Source organism: Rana temporaria, unplaced genomic scaffold (assembly GCF_905171775.1).
Source record: "Rana temporaria unplaced genomic scaffold, aRanTem1.1, whole genome shotgun sequence".
NCBI classification, from domain to species: Eukaryota; Metazoa; Chordata; class Amphibia; order Anura; family Ranidae; genus Rana; species Rana temporaria.
The window spans coordinates 42,371-61,846 of NW_024404595.1; the positions used below are offsets into that span (position 1 = coordinate 42,371).

At 55.6% G+C, this 19,476-nt stretch overlaps 1 protein-coding gene across 1 annotated transcript; it reads right to left on the reverse strand.

Moving 5' to 3' along the window:
- Positions 1-7,795: 7,795 nt before the first annotated feature.
- Positions 7,796-18,969, reverse strand: LOC120922717 (sodium-dependent proline transporter-like). Its single transcript, XM_040334755.1, has 8 exons — positions 18,830-18,969; positions 17,325-17,449; positions 16,010-16,122; positions 13,472-13,606; positions 12,454-12,553; positions 10,948-11,066; positions 9,502-9,675; positions 7,796-8,017 (listed from the first exon to the last, which is right to left on the reverse strand). The coding sequence occupies exons 1-8, from the start codon at positions 18,952-18,954 to the stop codon at positions 7,859-7,861; spliced, it is 1,050 nt and encodes a 349-aa protein (XP_040190689.1). The 5' UTR covers positions 18,955-18,969; the 3' UTR covers positions 7,796-7,858.
- Between the last annotated feature and the right edge of the window lie 507 nt (positions 18,970-19,476).

Here is a 19,476-nt window from a genome sequence, read left to right on the forward strand (position 1 = left end):
GACACGGGAACACCCGGCTGAAGTGCAGAAATGGAGGATCCAGGAGCCTTCAGCCCTAAGGAGACCCCCAGACTAATGACAAGGAGGAATGTGTATCAGAGATTTTCTTGGATAACCCCTGTGCCCCCTCATATAACCTGTGTGCCCCCCATATCCCCTCATATAACCCGTGTGCCCCCCATATACCTCATATAACCCGTGTGCCCCCCATCTCCCCTCATATAACCCGTGTGCCCCTCATATAACCCCTGTGCCCCCATATCCCCTCATATAACCCCTGTGCCCCCATATCCCCTCATATAACCCCTGTGCCCCCATATCCCCTCATATAACCCGTGTCTTCCCCATATCCCCTCATATAACCTGTGTGCCCCCCATATACCTCATATAACCCGTGTGCCCCCCATATACCTCATATAACCCGTGTGCTCCCCACATCCCCTCATATAACCCGTGTGCCCCCCATATACCTCATATAACCTGTGTGCCCCCCATATACCTCATATAACCCGTGTGCCCCCCATATCCCCTCATATAACCCTGGTGCTCCCCATATCCCCTCATATAACCCGTGTGCCCCCATATACCTCATATAACCCGTGTGTCCCCCATATACCCCCGTGTGCCCCCCATATACCTCATATAACCCGTGTGCCCCCCATATACCCTCATATAACCAGTGTGCCCCCATATCCCCTCATATAACCCGTGTGCTCCCCATATCCCCTCATATAACCCGTGTGCCCCTCATATAACCCGTGTGCTCCCCATATCCCCTCATATAACCCGTGTGCTCCCCATATCCCCTCATATAACCCGTGTGCTCCCCATATCCCCTCATATAACCCCTGTGCCCCCCATATCCCCTCATATAACCCGTGTGCCCCCCATATCCCCTCATATAACCCGTGTGCCCCCCATATACCCTCATATAACCCGTGTGCCCCCCATATCCCCTCATATAACCTGTGTGCCCCCCATATACCCTCATATAACCCGTGTGCCCCCCATATCCCCTCATATAACCCGTGTGCCCCTCATATAACCCGTGTGCCCCCATATACCTCATATAACCCGTGTGTCCCCCATATACCTCATATAACCCGTGTGCCCCCCATATACCCTCATATAACCAGTGTGCCCCCATATCCCCTCATATAACCCGTGTGCCCCCATATCCCCTCATATAACCCGTGTGTCCCCATATCTCCTCATATAACCCGTGTGCCCCTCATATAACCCGTGTGCCCCCCATATCCCCTCATATAACCCGTGTGCCCCTCATATAACCTGTGTGCCCCTCATATAACCCGTGTGCCCCCATATCCTTTCATATAACCCGTGTGCCCCCCATATCCCCTCATATAACCCGTGTGCCCCCATATCCCCTCATATAACCCGTGTGCCCCCCATATACCTCATATAACCCGTGTGCCCCCCATATCCCCTCATATAACCCGTGTGCCCCCCATATACCTCATATAACCCGTGTGCCCCCCATATCCCCTCATATAACCCGTGTGTCCCCATATCTCCTCATATAACCCGTGTGCCCCCCATATCCCCTCATATAACCCGTGTGCCCCTCATATAACCCGTGTGCCCCCCATATCCCCTCATATAACCCGTGTGCCCCTCATATAACCTGTGTGCCCCCCATATCCCCTCATATAACCCGTGTGCCCCCCATATAACCCGTGTGCTCCTCATATAACCCGTGTGCCCCCCATATCCCCTCATATAACCCGTGTGCCCCTCATATAACCTGTGTGCCCCCCATATCCCCTCATATAACCTGTGTGCCCCCCATATAACCCGTGTGCTCCCCATATCCCCTCATATAACCCGTGTGCCCCATATCCTTTCATATAACCCGTGTGCCCCCCATATACCTCATATAACCCGTGTGCTCCCCATATCCCCTCATATAACCCGTGTGCCCCTCATATACCTCATATAACCCGTGTGCCCCCCATATACCCTCATATAACCCGTGTGCCCCCATATACCTCATATAACCCGTGTGCCCCCCATATACCCTCATATAACCCGTGTGCCCCCATATACCTCATATAACCCGTGTGCCCCCCATATCCCCTCATATAACCCGTGTGCCCCCATATACCTCATATAACCCGTGTGGCCCCCATATCCCCTCATATAACCAGTGTGCCCCCATATCCCCTCATATAACCCGTGTGCCCCCATATACCTCATATAACCCGTGTGCCCCCCATATCCCCTCATATAACCCGTGTGCTCCCCACATCCCCTCATATAACCCGTGTGCCCCCCCATATACCCTCATATAACCCGTGTGCCCCCATATACCTCATATAACCCGTGTGCCCCCCATATACCCTCATATAACCAGTGTGCCCCCATATCCCCTCATATAACCCGTGTGCCCCCCATATACCTCATATAACCCGTGTGCCCCCCATATACCTCATATAACCCGTGTGCCCCCCATATCCCCTCATATAACCTGTGTGCCCCCCATATAACCTGTGTGCCCCCCATATAAGCCCCTTTTCCCCATATCCCCTCATACCACCTGTGTCCCCTCAGACAAGCTGTGTCCCCCTCATATAACCCCCGTCTCCCCTCATATGACCCGTGTGCACCCAATATCCACTCATATAAGCCCTGTCTCTCCCTCATATCACCTGTGTCCCCCCACATCCCCTCATATAACCCGTGTGCCCCCAGTGTCCCCTCATACAAGCTGGGTGTCCCCTCCCCTCAGACAACCTTCATGCCAACACTGTTGCTAATGGAAGTGTGTAATAGATCCCCTCAGATAACCTTCCTGCCCCATGTGTACCAACTACCGAGGGAATAAGGGATCCCCCCATATAACCCGTGTGCCCCCCATATAACCCCTGTGCCCCCCATATAACCCCTGTGCCCCTCATATAACCCCTGTGCCCCCCATATCCCCTCATATAACCCCTGTGCCCCCCATATCCCCCCTGTGCCCCCCATATAACCCCTGTGCCCCCCATATAACCCCTGTGCCCCCCATATCCCCTCATATAACCCCTGTGCCCCCCATATCCCCTCATATAACCCCTGTGCCCCCCATATCCCCTCATATAACCCCTGTGCCCCCCATATCCCCCCTGTGCCCCCCATATAACCCCTGTGCCCCCATATCCCCCCATATCCCCTCATATAACCCCTTGTGCCCCCCATATCCCCTCATATAACCCCTTGTGCCCCCCATATCCCCCCATATAACCCCTGTGCCCCCATATCCCCTCATATAACCCCTGTGCCCCCCATATAACCCATGTGCCTTCTCAAGTCCCCTCGGATAACCCGCGTCCCCGGTGTCCCCCTCGGATAACCCGCGTCCCCGGTGTCCCCCTCGGATAACCCGCGTCCCCTCGGATAACCCGCGTCCCCGGTGTCCCCCTCGGATAACCCGCGTCCCATCGGATAACCCGCGTCCCCGGTGCCGTCAGACTGTCCCCTCCCCCACATTCCGTACAGAACTCTCCGAATTTACTAAACATATAAAAACATTTTATTGTCATTTTCGGGACAAACAGAGAAGCGTCCTCATTGTGCCGCCATTTCAAGTAACAAATCGGAGCCCAACGTCTAGTGAGGGGTCACTCAGAGGTCACAGGAGGCGTTTCCCCGGCTAATCAGAACTGCTTTGCTGAGATTACACGCCCAGGTGACTCCTCCCCCTTTCTCCTCCCTCTGTAGCCAGCAAAGGAAACCTGTCATGGAAGACGCTGCGGATCTGAAAATGCCGATTGCCTGGCTGTTGTATATGGATAGAGGAGGGTCATGTGACTTTAAGGTCTTAATACTGAACCCAGACACAGCCAGGCGTTTAGCATTTTCAAATGGACAGCAATGACCTATACAGTGTATGGCCAGCCACTAGATGCAGCGGTCGCCTAAGGCCTCGCACTCACAGGGGCCTCGCGGCCGCCTAACATGCCCCAGTTTTAAAGGGACAGGGGACCTGAACGTTGCTGTGCTCAGTCAGCCTTAAGAGCCCTGACTCAGGAGCGGGGCCCCGCCAGCGTCCCTAACAACCAGAAAATATCGGTGACACCGCCCCATGTGACGTCAATGACCCCAGAATGCCCTCAGTCAATGATGTCACAAGGGGGCGTGTTCACCGGGTGACATCACCTTAGTTATTAAAGAGCAGGATCTGGGGGCCACCTTGTTAAAGTGACATACACTATGGGGCCACATGTGACCTTGACTTCAGGGCCACAAGTGACATACACAATGGGGGCCACAAGTGACCTATGCTATGGGGGCCACAAGTGACATACACTATGGGGGCCACAAGTGACATACACTATGGGGGCCACAAGTGACATACACAATGGGGGCCACAAGTGACATACACTATGGGGGCCACAAGTGACATACACTATGGGGGCCACAAGTGACATACACAATGGGGGCCACAAGTGACATACACTACGGGGGCCACAAGTGACATACACAATGGGGGCCACAAGTGACATACACTATGGGGGCCACAAGTGACATACATTACGGGGCCACAAGTGACATACATTATGGGGGCCACAAGTGACATACACAATGGGGGCCACAAGTGACATACACTACGGGGGCCACAAGTGACATACACTACGGGGGCCCACAAGTGACATACACTACGGGGGCCCACAAGTGACATACACTACGGGGGCCCACAAGTGACATACACTACGGGGGCCCACAAGTGACATACACTACGGGGGCCACAAGTGACATACACTACGGGGGCCACAAGTGACATACACAATGGGGGCCACAAGTGACATACACAATGGGGGCCACAAGTGACTTATACTACAGGTCACACATGACACTGACTTCAGAGCCACAAGAGACATTTACTATGGGGCCCTACTTTATGGTGGAGCACATCTCCACTTCTCCTCCTGACCCCTCCATATAGAAATCCCCCCACCCCAGGAAGTGGTTGGTAAATTGGTCTGGGCACAGCGCACATGTTTGGTCTCCAACATTGGATGGCACAGGAAGATCCGACGGTCACTGAGATGTACGGCGCCCCCCCATGGAACCTTCTAGGCGTTGGCACCACAATGATGAACACTGCTTAGTAAACACGGCCCAGCAGATGAGGCCACAGAGAGTCCAGTAAACAATTCTATGAGGCGTCCGAGAGTGACGCATTTCAGGCACCGGGGGAAGTGTCTGGGTAGACTAGAGGCAGAGGATGGCACTGCCCCTTCCCCCCCTAGAGGCAGAGGATGGCACTGCCCCTTCCCCCCCTAGAGGCAGAGGATGGCACTGAAATGGCACTGCCCCTTCCCCCCCTAGAGGCAGAGGATGGCACTGCCCCTTCCCCCCCAGAGGCAGAGGATGGCACTGCCCCTTCCCCCCCAGAGGCAGAGGATGGCACTGCCCCTTCCCCCCCAGAGGATGGTACTGACATGGCACTGCCCCTTCCCCCTAGAGGCAGAGGATGGCACTGCCCCTTCCCCCTAGAGGCAGAGGATGGCACTGCCCCTTCCCCCCAGAGGCAGAGGATGGCACTGCCCCTTCCCCCTAGAGGCAGAGGATGGCACTGCCCCTTCCCCCCAGAGGCAGAGGATGGCACTGCCCCTTCCCCCCCAGAGGCAGAGGATGGCACTGCCCCTTCCCCCCCAGAGGCAGAGGATGGCACTGCCCCTTCCCCCCCAGAGGATGGTACTGACATGGCACTGCCCCTTCCCCCTAGAGGCAGAGGATGGCACTGCCCCTTCCCCCCAGAGGCAGAGGATGGCACTGCCCCTTCCCCCTAGAGGCAGAGGATGGCACTGCCCCTTCCCCCCAGAGGCAGAGGATGGCACTGCCCCTTCCCCCCAGAGGCAGAGGATGGCACTGACATGGCACTGCCCCTTCCCCCTAGAGGCAGAGGATGGCACTGCCCCTTCCCCCTAGAGGCAGAGGAAGGCACTGCCCCTTCCCCCCCAGAGGCAGAGGATGGCACTGCCCCTCCCCCCCAGAGGCAGAGGATGGCACTGCCCCTTCCCCCCAGAGGCAGAGGATGGCACTGCCCCTTCCCCCCAGAGGCAGAGGATGGCACTGCCCCTTCCCCCCCAGAGGCAGAGGATGGCACTGCCCCTTCCCCCCAGAGGCAGAGGATGGCACTGCCCCTTCCCCCAGAGGCAGAGGATGGCACTGCCTCTTCCCCCAGAGGCAGAGGATGGCACTGCCTCTTCCCCCAGAGGCAGAGGATGGCACTGCCCCTTCCCCCCAGAGGCAGAGGATGGCACTGACATGGCACTGCCCCTTCCCCCTAGAGGCAGAGGATGGCACTGCCCCTTCCCCCTAGAGGCAGAGGATGGCACTGCCCCTTCCCCCCCTAGAGGCAGAGGATGGCACTGCCCCTTCCCCCCCAGAGGCAGAGGATGGCACTGCCCCTTCCCCGCAGAGGATGGTACTGACATGGCACTGCCCCTTCCCCCTAGAGGCAGAGGATGGCACTGCCCCTTCCCCCCAGAGGCAGAGGATGGCACTGCCCCTTCCCCCCAGAGGCAGAGGATGGCACTGCCCCTTCCCCCCAGAGGCAGAGGATGGCACTGCCCCTTCCCCCCAGAGGCAGAGGATGGCACTGACATGGCACTGCCCCTTCCCCCTAGAGGCAGAGGATGGCACTGCCCCTTCCCCCTAGAGGCAGAGGATGGCACTGCCCCTTCCCCCTAGAGGCAGAGGAAGGCACTGCCCCTTCCCCCCCAGAGGCAGAGGATGGCACTGCCCCTTCCCCCCCAGAGGCAGAGGATGGCACTGCCCCTTCCCCCCCAGAGGCAGAGGATGGCACTGCCCCTCCCCCCCCAGAGGCAGAGGATGGCACTGCCCCTCCCCCCCCAGAGGCAGAGGATGGCACTGCCCCTTCCCCCCAGAGGCAGAGGATGGCACTGCCCCTTCCCCCCAGAGGCAGGGGATGGCACTGCCCCTCCCCCCCAGAGGCAGAGGATGGCACTGCCCCTTCCCCCCAGAGGCAGAGGATGGCACTGCCCCTTCCCCCAGAGGCAGAGGATGGCACTGCCCCTTCCCCCAGAGGCAGAGGATGGCACTGCCTCTTCCCCCAGAGGCACAGGATGGCACTGCCTCTTCCCCCAGAGGCAGAGGATGGCACTGCCTCTTCCCCCAGAGGCAGAGGATGGCACTGCCCCTTCCCCCCAGAGGCAGAGGATGGCACTGACATGGCACTGCCCCTTCCCCCTAGAGGCAGAGGATGGCACTGCCCCTTCCCCCTAGAGGCAGAGGAAGGCACTGCCCCTTCCCCCCCAGAGGCAGAGGATGGCACTGCCCCTTCCCCCCCAGAGGCAGAGGATGGCACTGCCCCTTCCCCCCCAGAGGCAGAGGATGGCACTGCCCCTTCCCCCCTAGAGGCAGAGGATGGCACTGCCCCTTCCCCCCTAGAGGCAGAGGATGGCACTGCCCCTTCCCCCTAGAGGCAGAGGATGGCACTGCCCCTTCCCCCTAGAGGCAGAGGATGGCACTGCCCCTTCCCCCCAGAGGCAGAGGATGGCACTGCCCCTTCCCCGCAGAGGATGGCACTGCCCCTTCCCCCCTAGAGGCAGAGGATGGCACTGCCCCTTCCCCCTAGAGGCAGAGGATGGCACTGCCCCTTCCCCCCAGAGGCAGAGGATGGCACTGCCCCTTCCCCGCAGAGGATGGCACTGCCCCTTCCCCCCTAGAGGCAGAGGATGGCACTGCCCCTTCCCCCCTAGAGGCAGAGGATGGCACTGCCCCTTCCTCTCATTGGCCAGTCCCAGCAGATCATTCCAGAAGGTATTTTGGAAAAGTCAGAAGCTCTGCTGCTCATTGGCCCGACGCACAAAGTCTTCCATGTGGAGGGTCAGGCCTCACTGGCGCCCCCCGTCTGCCACACGGGGTCATTGAAGTCCTGCTCAGTCAAGTTGACAGTGTACGGGACGTCGATGATCGAGGAGGACGGGTCCCGCTGGTTGCTGGACGATCGCCAGGAGTTCAACGGCCGCAGGGAATTCTGAAACCTCTGATGAGAAGAAAAGAGAGATATTAGAGCACAGACAGTTCTCATTTCACTTCTATACTTCAGCTACGTTGTAGATTGTAAGCTCCTGTGTCCAAGGCTCTGTTATTCCGTGTTTATATATTGTGCTGCGCGAGTCACCGATGGATGCATTGGGGCGGATTCACAAAGAGATCCGCCGTCGTATCTCTGAGTTCCGTCGGTGGGATCTATGCGACGGATTCATAGAATCAGATTCCGCATAGATCTCCCTTAGATCAGACAGGTGGAAGTGACTTTCACCAATCGGATCTTAGGCTGCATTCTCCCGCCGGCCGCTAGGTGTCGTCGCTGTTTTTTACGCGTCGGATATGCAAATGAGGAGAACCGCCAATTCAGAAACGAACACCCGCCCGTCACTTACTTTTTACGTCGTTTGCGTTCGGCTTTTTCCGGCGGATAGTTACCCCTGCTATATGAGGGGTAGCTAATGTTAAGTATGGCCGACGTTCCCGCGCCGAGTTTCAAATTTTTACGTCGTTTGCTTAAGTCGATTGCGAATACGGATGGCTGCAATTGACGTTGCCGCCGAAAACAATGACGTCCTAGCAACGTCATTTGGAGCATGCGCACTGGGAAATTTCGCCGGCGGCGCATACGCAGTTAAATCGGCGCGGGAACGCGCCTGATTTAAATTGTACACTCCCCCTAGCCGCGGAATTTGAATTCCACCGGGGGAGTTACGACCCGACAGCGCAAGTTTGGAGGTAAGTGCTTTGTGAATACTGCACTAGCCTCGCTAAATTGCGCCGGTGGATCGTAAATCACATAGATTACGCGGATCTAAAGATCCGATAATCTATGTGAATCTAGCCCATTGTATTGTTCTGTACAGCGCCACAGCAAAGGATGGCGCTATATAGCCAAATTCCTCCTAACTAGACCGAAAAATGCGTTAGTTTTCGTTTTTGGTCATATTTGTTTTTTTGAATTTTTCGGAAAAATTTGGATTTTTACATTTCAAAATTTCTAATTTTCAAAATTTCTAAAATTTTAATATTTCAAAATTTCAAAAATTTTAATATTTCAAAATTTCGAAATATAACAATTTTGGAAAGAATTCCGGAATATTTACATTTTGTAAATTTGAAAATTTGGAATTTCTAATTAATACAATTTAAAATTTTGTAAATTCTGAAATGTGAAAATCAGAAAATTAGTATTTTTGAATTTCCAAATTTCCAAAAAATGCAAAAAAATTCATGTAACAAAAAGAATATTTCAAATTTTCATATTTAAGTAATTCCGAATTTCCGAAAAATTCTTAAATTAGAAATTTTGGAAATTCTAATTTACGAATTTTTAGGAAATTTCGGAATGAACTAATATAACAGAATTTGGAATGAAACGAATTGCACACGGCGACTCCCAACAATGGAGTGCGGAGAATGTGGAGGGTTGTAGATCTCCATACACATCGTACAATACGGGAAAACCGGTCTACTCACATCGACCAGCGTCCCGCTCTCCCGGAAAATGGCGACTCCGGCCCAGATGGGAATCTGGATGCAGCACAGGGTGCCCAAACATATGCCCAGCGCCTTGCCCCAGCGCGGGTACTCATAATGCCCGTAGTGCAGCGGAGTGTTGTACATTTCCATGAAGATGTAGAAGAGGATGAACTACGGGAGAGGAAATCGGTATTAGAAATTAAATCTCTACACAGCGACCCAACTATGGCCAAAGACGCCCGTAGGGCCGGGGGTGGGAGGGGGCCAAAGACGCCCGTAGGGCCGGGGGTGGGAGGGGGCCAAAGACGCCCGTAGGGCCGGGGGTGGGAGGGGGCCAAAGACGCCCGTAGGGCCGGGGGTGGGAGGGGGCCAAAGACGCCCGTAGGGCCGGGGGTGGGAGGGGGCCAAAGACACCCGTAGGGCCGGGGGTGGGAGGGGGCCAAAGACGCCCGTAGGGCCGGGGGTGGGAGGGGGCCAAAGACACCCGTAGGGCCGGGGGTGGGAGGGGGCCAAAGACACCCGTAGGGCCGGGGGTGGGAGGGGGCCAAAGACGCCCATAGGGCCGGGGGTGGGAGGGGGCCAAAGACGCCCATAGGGCCGGGGGTGGGAGGGGGCCAAAGAGGGAGGTTGTTGGGGCAAATTAAAGAGTGAGTGTATGTGGAGGGAGTATAGAGTTCCAGTGCTGTGACCTTAGGGGTTGGAGAGGTGGCGGCTGACCCTGAACCCCCACAATGTCCCCAGTCTAGAGGAGATCCGACACCCAGGAGGACGCTATTGGATCTCCAGTCATTGACCCCTCCCCCTTCCCTGCAACGTTTCTTCAGTTCTCATTAGATGACAATACACTGGGACGTCCACCGACCCCCCTACTCTCCTGGGACATCCACCGCCCCCCCTACTCTCCTGGGACATCCACCGCCCCCCCTACTCTCCTGGGACGTCCACCGCCCCCCCTACTCTCCTGAGACGTCCACCGACCCCCCTATTCTCCTGAGACGTCCACCGACCCCCCTACTCTCCTGGGATGTCCACCGACCCCCCTACTCTCCTGGGATGTCCACCGACCCCCCTACTCTCCTGGGACGTCCACCGACCCCCCTACTCTCCTGGGACGCCCACCGACCCCCCTACTCTCCTGGGATGTCCACCGACCCCCCTACTCTCCTGGGATGTCCACCGACCCCCCTACTCTCCTGGGACGTCCACCGACCCCCCTACTCTCCTGGGACGTCCACCGACCCCCCTACTCTCCTGGGACGCCCACCGACCCCCCTACTCTCCTGGGACTCCCACCGACCCCCCCCACTCTCCTGGGACTCCACCGACCCCCCCCCCCCTACTCTCCTGGGACTCCACCGACCCCCCCCCCTACTCTCCTGGGTGTAGAGCACAGGTGTACGGGGGGGGGTTGGGTGTTCTTCTCCGGAAGTAGGGGACACTTACCAGCAGGAGGACCGGTGTGCAGAATACCCAGCATGCCTTGAAGTAGAGGAGGAGTTTGGTGCACCAGGGAGGACAGTGGCAAATCATATCCACAATATCCTGACAAAACTGATTCACACCTGAGAGCCAGAAAAAGACGAAATCCAATAATGACCAATCACATCATGAGAATGGAAAAACAAAGACATTGGATACCCCACCCCCCTCCCACAATGGGGAGATTTCCCTGCAGTAGTTTGTGTCTCTGCCCCTCCCACAATGGGGAGATTTCCTGCAGTAGTTTGTGTCTCTGCCCCTCCCACAATGGGGATGTTTCCCGCAGTAGTTTGTGTCTCTGCCCCTCCCACAATAGGGAGATTTCCTGCAGTAGTTTGTGTCTCTGCCCCTCCCACAATGGTGAGATTTCCTGCAGTAGTTTGTGTCTCTGCCCCTCCCACAATGGGGAGGTTTCCTGCAGTAGTTTGTGTCTCTGCCCCTCCCACAATGGGGAGGTTTCCTGCAGTAGTTTGTGTCTCTGCCCCTCCCACAATGGGGAGGTTTCCCTGCAGTAGTTTGTGTCTCTGCCCCTCCCACAATGGGGAGATTTCCTGCAGTAGTTTGTGTCTCTGCCCCTCCCACAATGGGGATGTTTCCCGCAGTAGTTTGTGTCTCTGCCCCTCCCACAATAGGGAGATTTCCTGCAGTAGTTTGTGTCTCTGCCCCTCCCACAATGGTGAGATTTCCTGCAGTAGTTTGTGTCTCTGCCCCTCCCACAATGGGGAGGTTTCCTGCAGTAGTTTGTGTCTCTGCCCCTCCCACAATGGGGAGGTTTCCTGCAGTAGTTTGTGTCTCTGCCCCTCCCACAATGGGGAGGTTTCCCTGCAGTAGTTTGTGTCTCTGCCCCTCCCACAATGGGGAGATTTCCTGCAGTAGTTTGTGTCTCTGCCCCTCCCACAATGGGGAGATTTCCCGCAGTAGTTTGTGTCTCTGCCCCTCCCACAATGGGGATATTTCCTGCAGTAGTTTGTGTCTCTGCCCCTCCCACAATGAGGAGATTTCCCTGCAGTAGTTTGTGTCTCTGCCCCTCCCACAATGGGGAGGTTTCCCGCAGTAGTTTGTGTCTCTGCCCCTCCCACAATGGGGAGGTTTCCTGCAGTAGTTTGTGTCTTTGCCCAGCCCACAATGGGGAGATTTCCTGCAGTAGTTTGTGTCTCTGCCCCTCCCACAATGGGGAGGTTTCCCTGCAGTAGTTTGTGTCTCTGCCCCTCCCACAATGGGGAGGTTTCCCTGCAGTAGTTTGTGTCTCTGCCCCTCCCACAATGGGGAGGTTTCCCTGCAGTAGTTTGTGTCTCTGCCCCTCCCACAATGGGGAGGTTTCCAGCAGTTGGGTTGTCGCGGTCTCCCGGTTCACCATGCCGATGGGCCCCACAGAAATCCCCCGATTCTAACCATAGCCGTGTCCTTACCGGTTACCAACCAATTGCCGGTCATACCGACCCGCCTGGGGCTTGGGTCAGCCGCACTCACCGTAGAAGAAGGCGATGCCGAGACACATGAAGAGGGTGATGATGATGAGGCCGAAGCTGGTGCTGTACGAGTCAATCAAGGTGAACCAGTAGATGCCGCCCTGTGAGGAGAAGGCGGGGATTATACAGAGGCGGCTCCAGGCTTTGTGAGGCCCAAAACTTGACATGGGGCCCCATGATGGGAATAATAATTCAAGGACAAGGGCCTCTTCCCCACAACCCTGGTCGGTGGTTGTTGGGGTCTGTGGGCAGGGGGCTTATCGGAATCTGGAAGCCCCCTTTAACAAGGTGGCCCCCAGATCCTGTTCTTTAATAACTAAGGGGTGAGGTCACCTGGTGAACCCGCCCCCTTGTGACATCATTGACTGAGGGCATGCTGGGTCATTGACATCACAAGGGGTGGTGTCACCGATATTTGCTGGTTGTTAGGGACACTGGCGGCCCCGCTCCTGAGTCAAGGCTTTTATCACGGTCCCCTGTCCCTCAAAACTGGGGTAATGCATTGGGCAAGTTAGGCGGCCACAAGGCCTCTGTGAGTTCGAGGCCTTAGGCGACCACCTAATTAAAGAGCCACCTCTACCAGAGAACGAGCCTCACTGACTCCCCCCCAACTGGGGTGTGTATATACCATTCACCAGATCCAATTCTCATAAACCCCCCATAAATCAGACAATTGCCCCCCCCCCCCCCGCCAAGATCACCGATCGTTACCATTATAATTTGGAAATTTCAATAAATCCAGATTTCCAAATAACAAAAAATGTGTCGGAATTTCGATTCAGAATGAAAGGAACCGCCCATTTCTATTGCTGGGCTCCACCCAAAGGAGGTCTCTGTCCGGTACGGATGGGGGCCAGACCAGCAAAGGGCCGCCAAGTGTGACTATGGACCAAGCTTCTAGGAGAGTCCTGAGTGGTGCCGTGGCACCGTCTGTGGCACCAGACGTGGTTTGTCAATACTCACACGCGATTGGCCGATGACGGTGTGATGTCACCTCAGTAATAGATTTGGGGTCTCACCTCGGTGACCAGCAGAAGTCCCATCAAGTAGAAGAAGAAGCAGAGACCCCCGAGGAACATCGTCTTCCGCTTCCAATCCCGAAGTGCCGGGAACTCGTCCAATACGGCCGTCACGATCCCCTCCATATTCCCGAACTAGGAGAGGAGAAGAGGAGAGAGGAGAAGAGAGGGAAAGAGGGAGAGAGGAGAAGAGAAGAGAGGGAAAGAGGGAGAGAGGAGAAGAGAAGAGAGGGAGAGAGGAGAAGAGAAGAGAGGGAGAGGAGAGGAGAGGAGAGGAGAGAGGGAGAAGAGAGTCACGAGAGAGCCAGAGAATTACAGAGTATGATGGACTACGGGACATGGGAAATCTATGCCGTCAGCTGGGACACCAGCCCTATTTCAGTCTCAGGTAGGTGCTCAGCTGGGACACCAGCACTATCGAAGGTCAGTCTCAGGTAGGTGCTCAGCTGGGACACCAACCCTATAGAAGGGCAGTCTCAGGTAGGTGCTCAGCTAGAACACCAAGCCTTTAGGGGGCCTGTCTCAGGTAGGTACTCAGGCAGGACACCAGCACTATCGAAGGTCAGTCTCAGGTAGGTGCTCAGCTGGGACACCAACCCTATAGAAGGGCAGTCTCGGGTAGGTGCTCAGCTGGAACACCAAGCCTTTAGAGGGGCAGTCTCAGGTAGGTGCTCAGGCAGGACGCCAGCCCTATAGAAGGCCAGTCTCAGGTAGGTGCTCATCTGGGACACCAACCCTATAAAAGGCCAGTCTCAGGTAGGTGCTCAGGCAGGACACCAGCACTATCAAAGGTCAGTCTTAGGGAGGTGCTCAGGCAGGACACCAGCCCTAAAGAAGGCCAGTCTCAGGTAGGTGCTCAGCTGGGACACCAATCCTATAGAAGGTCAGTCTCAGGTAGGTGCTCAGGCAGGACACCAGGCCTATAGATGGTCAGTCTCAGGTAGGTGCTCAGCTGGGACACAAACCCTATAGAAGGCCAGTCTCAGGTAGGTACTTAGCTGGGACCACAACCCTATAAAAGGCCAGTCTCAGGTAGGTGCTCAGCTGGGACACCAGCCCTATAGAAGGCCAGTCTCAGGTAGGTGCTCAGCCAGAACACCAAGCCTTTAGAAGACCAGTCTCAGGTAGGTACTCAGGCAGGACACCAGCACTATCGAAGGTCAGTCTCAGGTAGGTACTCAGCCAGAACACCAGCCCTATAGAAGGCCAGTCTCAGGTAAGTACTCAGCAGGGTTACGGTTATGTTCCTGGATCACCTCAGAGCTCAGGAACTAAACTCTGCATTGAGCCAAATGTCAGGGACACGTCACCCCAAGCAGAGTTCCTCAGGAGTTCTGCAGTTCTGATTGGCTCATAGACCACACAGGAGATAATCTGATTGGTTCGGCTCACGGGCGGAGACTTTGCCTCGCACATCCATCTAGAGAGACTTTTTTTTTCCCATTTTGGTAATTTTTTATATTCATATCAATAGGATATAATATATATACCTACGGTGTAGTTTTCACTTACAGCCAGCAGGTGGTGCTGCCGAGTCAGTTCTTTGCCGGGACATTTTACTGCTTTGCTGTGAATTGTATTCAGGCTTGCTATTGGGAACACACAGAGGGGGGAGGGGACATAAAAGATAAAACTGTCCAATGACCAGAATGGTATTTTCTACTCTGGAAGGACCCGGGGGCAGCCATTGGTCATCATGTGGACAGCCAGGAAATGGGAGTAACGCCAATCTACAGATGTCTGGCGTCTGATGGCGGTCTGGCGGTCTGATGGCGGTCTGGCGTCGGATGGCGGTCTGGCGGCGGTCTGATGGCGGTCTGGCATCGGATGGCGGTCTGGCGGTCGGATGGCGGTCTGGCGTCGGATGGCAGTCGGATGGCGGTCTGGCGTCGGATGGCGGTCTGGCGTCGGATGGCGGTCTGATGGCGGTCTGGCGTCGGATGGCGGTCTGATGGCGGTCTGGCGTCGGATGGCGGTCTGATGGCGGTCTGGCGTCGGATGGTGGTCTGATGGCGGTCTGGCGTCGGATGGCGGTCTGGCGTCGGATGGCGATCCGGCGGCGGTCTGGCGGCGGATGGCGGTCTGGCGGTCTGATGGCGGTCTGGCGTCCAATGGCGGTCTGGCGTCCAATGGCGGTCTGGCGTCGGATGGCGGTCTGATGGCGGTCTGGCGTCGGATGGCGGTCTGATGGCGGTCTGGTGTCCAATGGCGGTCTGGCGTCGGATGGCGGTCTGATGGCGGTCTGGCGTCGGATGGTGGTCTGATGGCGGTCTGGCGTCGGATGGCGGTCTGGCGTCGGATGGCGATCCGGCGGTGGTCTGGCGGCGGATGGCGGTCTGGCGGTCTGATGGCGGTCTGGCGTCGGATGCCGGTCTGATGGGGGTCTGGCGTCGGATGGCGGTCTGGCGGCGGATGGCGATCCGGCGGCGGATGGCGGTCTGGCGGTCTGATGGCGGTCTGGCGGTCTGATGGCGGTCTGGCGGCGGTCTGGCACAAAGGTCTCCTGTGATGGAAAGCGTTAGGAGAGAAATCACTTACCAGAGTGTCCACTCCCAGTGTGAAGAGCATGAGGAAAAACAAGATGGACCAGAAGACGGAACCTGGAAGAAGAGCGAGGGCTTCTGGGTAGGCAACAAATGCTAATCCGGGGCCTGCGGGGAGACAGGGGATGGTTATTGGTCAATGTAGGTCAGTTCCACACTATGATGTCATCACTTCCTTGCAGCATCCTATGACTAGACTTCTGGCCTCACTCAGAGGAGGACATGGGACCTTCTTCTAGGAGTTTCCTGCCATTGTTTCCTTGGCGGATATTCTATTTGTATTATCTGTAAAAGGGAAGGGGGATTATTCTGAGGTTCGGGATTAGGGATTACATTGGGGTTCGGGGATTAGTTTGAGTCTTAGGGATTACACGGAGGTTCAGGGATTAGGTTGAGGATTAGGGATTACATTGGGGTTCAGGGATTAGTCTGAGGTTTGGGGATTACATTGGGGTTTGGGGATTTTGGGGTTCGTGGGTTAAGTTGAGGATTAGGCATTACATTGGGGTTCGGGGATTAGGTTGAAGATTAGGGGTTACATTAGGGTTTGGGATTAGTCTGAGGTTTGGGGATTATATTGGGGTTCAGGGATTAGTCTGAAATTTGGGGATTCCTCTGAGGTTCGGGGATTATTTTGGGGTTTGGGGATTAGTCTGAAGTTCGGGGATTCCTCTGAGGTTCTGGGATTATTTTGGGGTTTGGGGATTACATTGGGGTTCAGGGATTAGTCTGAAATTTGGGGATTCCTCTGAGGTTCGGGGATTATTTTGGGGTTCAGGGATTAGGTTGAGGATTAGGGATTACATTGGGGTTCGGGGATTAGGTTGAGGTTTAGGGATTATTTTGGGGTTCAGGGATTAGTCTGAGGTTCGGGGATTCCTCTGAGGTTCGGCGATTAGTCTGAGGCTCTGGGATTATTTTGGGGTTCGGGGATTAGGTTGAAGTTCGGGGTTCAGGGATTTTGGGGTTCGGGGATTATTTTGGGGTTGGGGGATTAGGTTGAAGTTCGGAGTTCAGGGATTTTGGGGTTCGGGGATTATTTTGGGGTTTGGGGATTAGTCTGAGGCTCAGGGATTATTTTGGGGTTCGAGGATTATTTTGGGGTTCAGGGATTAGTCTGGGGCTCGGGAATTATTTTGGGGTTCAGGGATTAGTCTGGGGCTCGGGAATTATTTTGGGGTTCGGGGATTAGTCTGAGGCTCTGGGATTATTTTGGGGTTCGGGGATTATTTTGGGGTTCGGGGTAGATTTTCGGCTCCAATGATTGCACAATCTAATAGGATTGGTCGGTAGATTTTTCATGAACTCACCGGAATCGGCCACTTCCCCGACCGGCACGCGCTTCTTCCAGGCCATGTGACCCAGGATGCAGAAAATGGCGAATCCGGCGAAGAAGCTGGTGCAGCAGTTGCCGATGGCGATAACCAGCGTGTCCCTGAGAGAGAGAGAGACGGACATCAGAGAGCCGGAACACACCTCCCTACAAAGGAGCCTCCCGAGGGAACCAATCAGATCCCACATGACAGTGAAAGCAAACACCTGATTGGCGGGTATATTCCTGTGTCCAGGGGGGTGTGTCCCTTCCCTCCAATCAGCTCTCAGAGCTCTCCTCACAGATGTAACTTCATCTCCCTGTCTGATCTGTATGGACAATCTCACCTGATGAACTCTTTGCTCCTCCCATCAACTTCCTGAGTTATACCAAGTCTCCGCACTTCCTGTTTGCCAGATGATTGTGATCTCTGATATCTCACCCCCGTCTTCCCTGCACCTCTCCTTATCTCCAGTAATGGTCGTTACCGACCTTTGACTTGTTCCTTGACTAGGCTTCTGCTTGATCCCTACCTGCAATATGCACTACTGGACCCCGATGGGGGGGGTCCTGAGGACTGTGAACTGGTACTAACATGCAGCAAAACCCATCCCCACCATCAGGAGCTCTGGTGAATACCGGTTTGTACTTAGACCTCGGGTGAATACTTGGACCCCGCACCTCGGGTGAATACTTGGACCTCGCACCTCAGGTGAATACTTGGACCCCGCACCTCGGGTGAATACTTGGACCCCACACCTCGGGTGAATACTTGGACCTCGCACCTCAGGTGAATACTTGGACCCCGCACCTCGGGTGAATACTTGGACCCCGCACCTCGGGTGAATGCTTGGACCCCGCACCTCGGGTGAATGCTTGGACCCCGCATCTCGGGTGAATGCTTGGACCTCGCACCTCTGGTGAACACTTGGACCCCGCACCTCGGGTGAATACCTGGACCCCGCACCTCGGGTGAATACCTGGACCCCGCACCTCAGGTGAACGCTTGGACCCCGCACCTCGGGTGAACGCTTGGACCCCGCACCTTGGGTGAACGCTTGGACCCCGCACCTCGGGTGAACGCTTGGACCCCGCACCTCGGGTGAACGCTTGGACCCCGCACCTCGGGTGAATGCTTGGACCCCGCACCTCGGGTGAGCCTGTGTCATCTGCTAGGGTGACCTGTATTTATTCTTCTGGTCGGTGGGAGCCTCTCTACCGCTTTAGCTACTGGTCTCCAAGACACATCCTAGACCAGTCCTGGGGAACCTCGGCATCCCAGATGTTTTGGAACTACATTTCCCATGATGCTCCACTACACTGCAGAGTACATCATGGGAGATATAGTTCCACAACATCTGGGGGGGGGGGTCGAGATTCCCCATCACTGCCTGAGACTGTGACCCCGAACAATTCATCTCTACCAAATAAATCCGCCTCACACCGCGGCGCTCCTTCCATTCATACCGGTGCCGGCGGTGCCCAGGTAGGTGCGGCACTTACCTGATGACATTGTTGTCAAACTTGTTGTATGAAGCCATCGAGAGCAAACCACCGAATCCGATCCCCAGAGAGTAGAAGATCTGAGAGGCGGCGTCATTCCATACCTGGGGGAGGGGACAGTCCATAGATTAGAGGATCTGCCAATCATCTGGTGTCTGTACCCAAAAGATCGGGGTTACATTGATCTCCAGTACGATGGGTGGGGTATAAAGGACGATAATTGGAGTATAAAGGACGATGATTGGAGTATAAAGGACGATGATTGGGGTATAAAGGACGATGATTGGGGTATAAAGGACGATGATCGGGGTATAAAGGACGATGATCGGAGTATAAAGGACGATGATTGGAGTATAAAGGACGATGGTCGGGGTATAAAGGACGATGGTCGGGGTATAAAGGACGATGGTCGGGGTATAAAGGACGATGGTCAGGGTATAAAGGACAGGGCCGGGCTTAGCTCTTGGTTGGAGTTTACAGGGCCGGGCTTAGCTCTTGGTTGGAGTTTACAGGGCCGGGCTTAGCTCTTGGTTGGAGGAGTTTACAGGGCCGGGCTTAGCTCTTGGTTGGAGTATAGAGGGCCAGGCTTAGCTCTTGGTTGGAGTTTACAGGGCCAGGCTTAGCTCTTGGTTGGAGTATAGAGGGCC

Excerpts from the sequence above, each read along its gene's own strand:
- LOC120922717 (XM_040334755.1), bottom strand. The coding sequence starts at position 18,954 with ATGGACTGTCCCCTCCCCCAGGTATGGAATGACGCCGCCTCTCAGATC. Across the intron at positions 16,123-17,324 it reads CGGGGAAGTGGCCGATTCCG|GCCCCGGATTAGCATTTGTT; the intron begins GTGAGTTCATGA and ends GTCTCCCCGCAG. Across the intron at positions 8,018-9,501 it reads AGAGCGGGACGCTGGTCGAT|AGGTTTCAGAATTCCCTGCG; the intron begins GTGAGTAGACCG and ends TCTTCTCATCAG.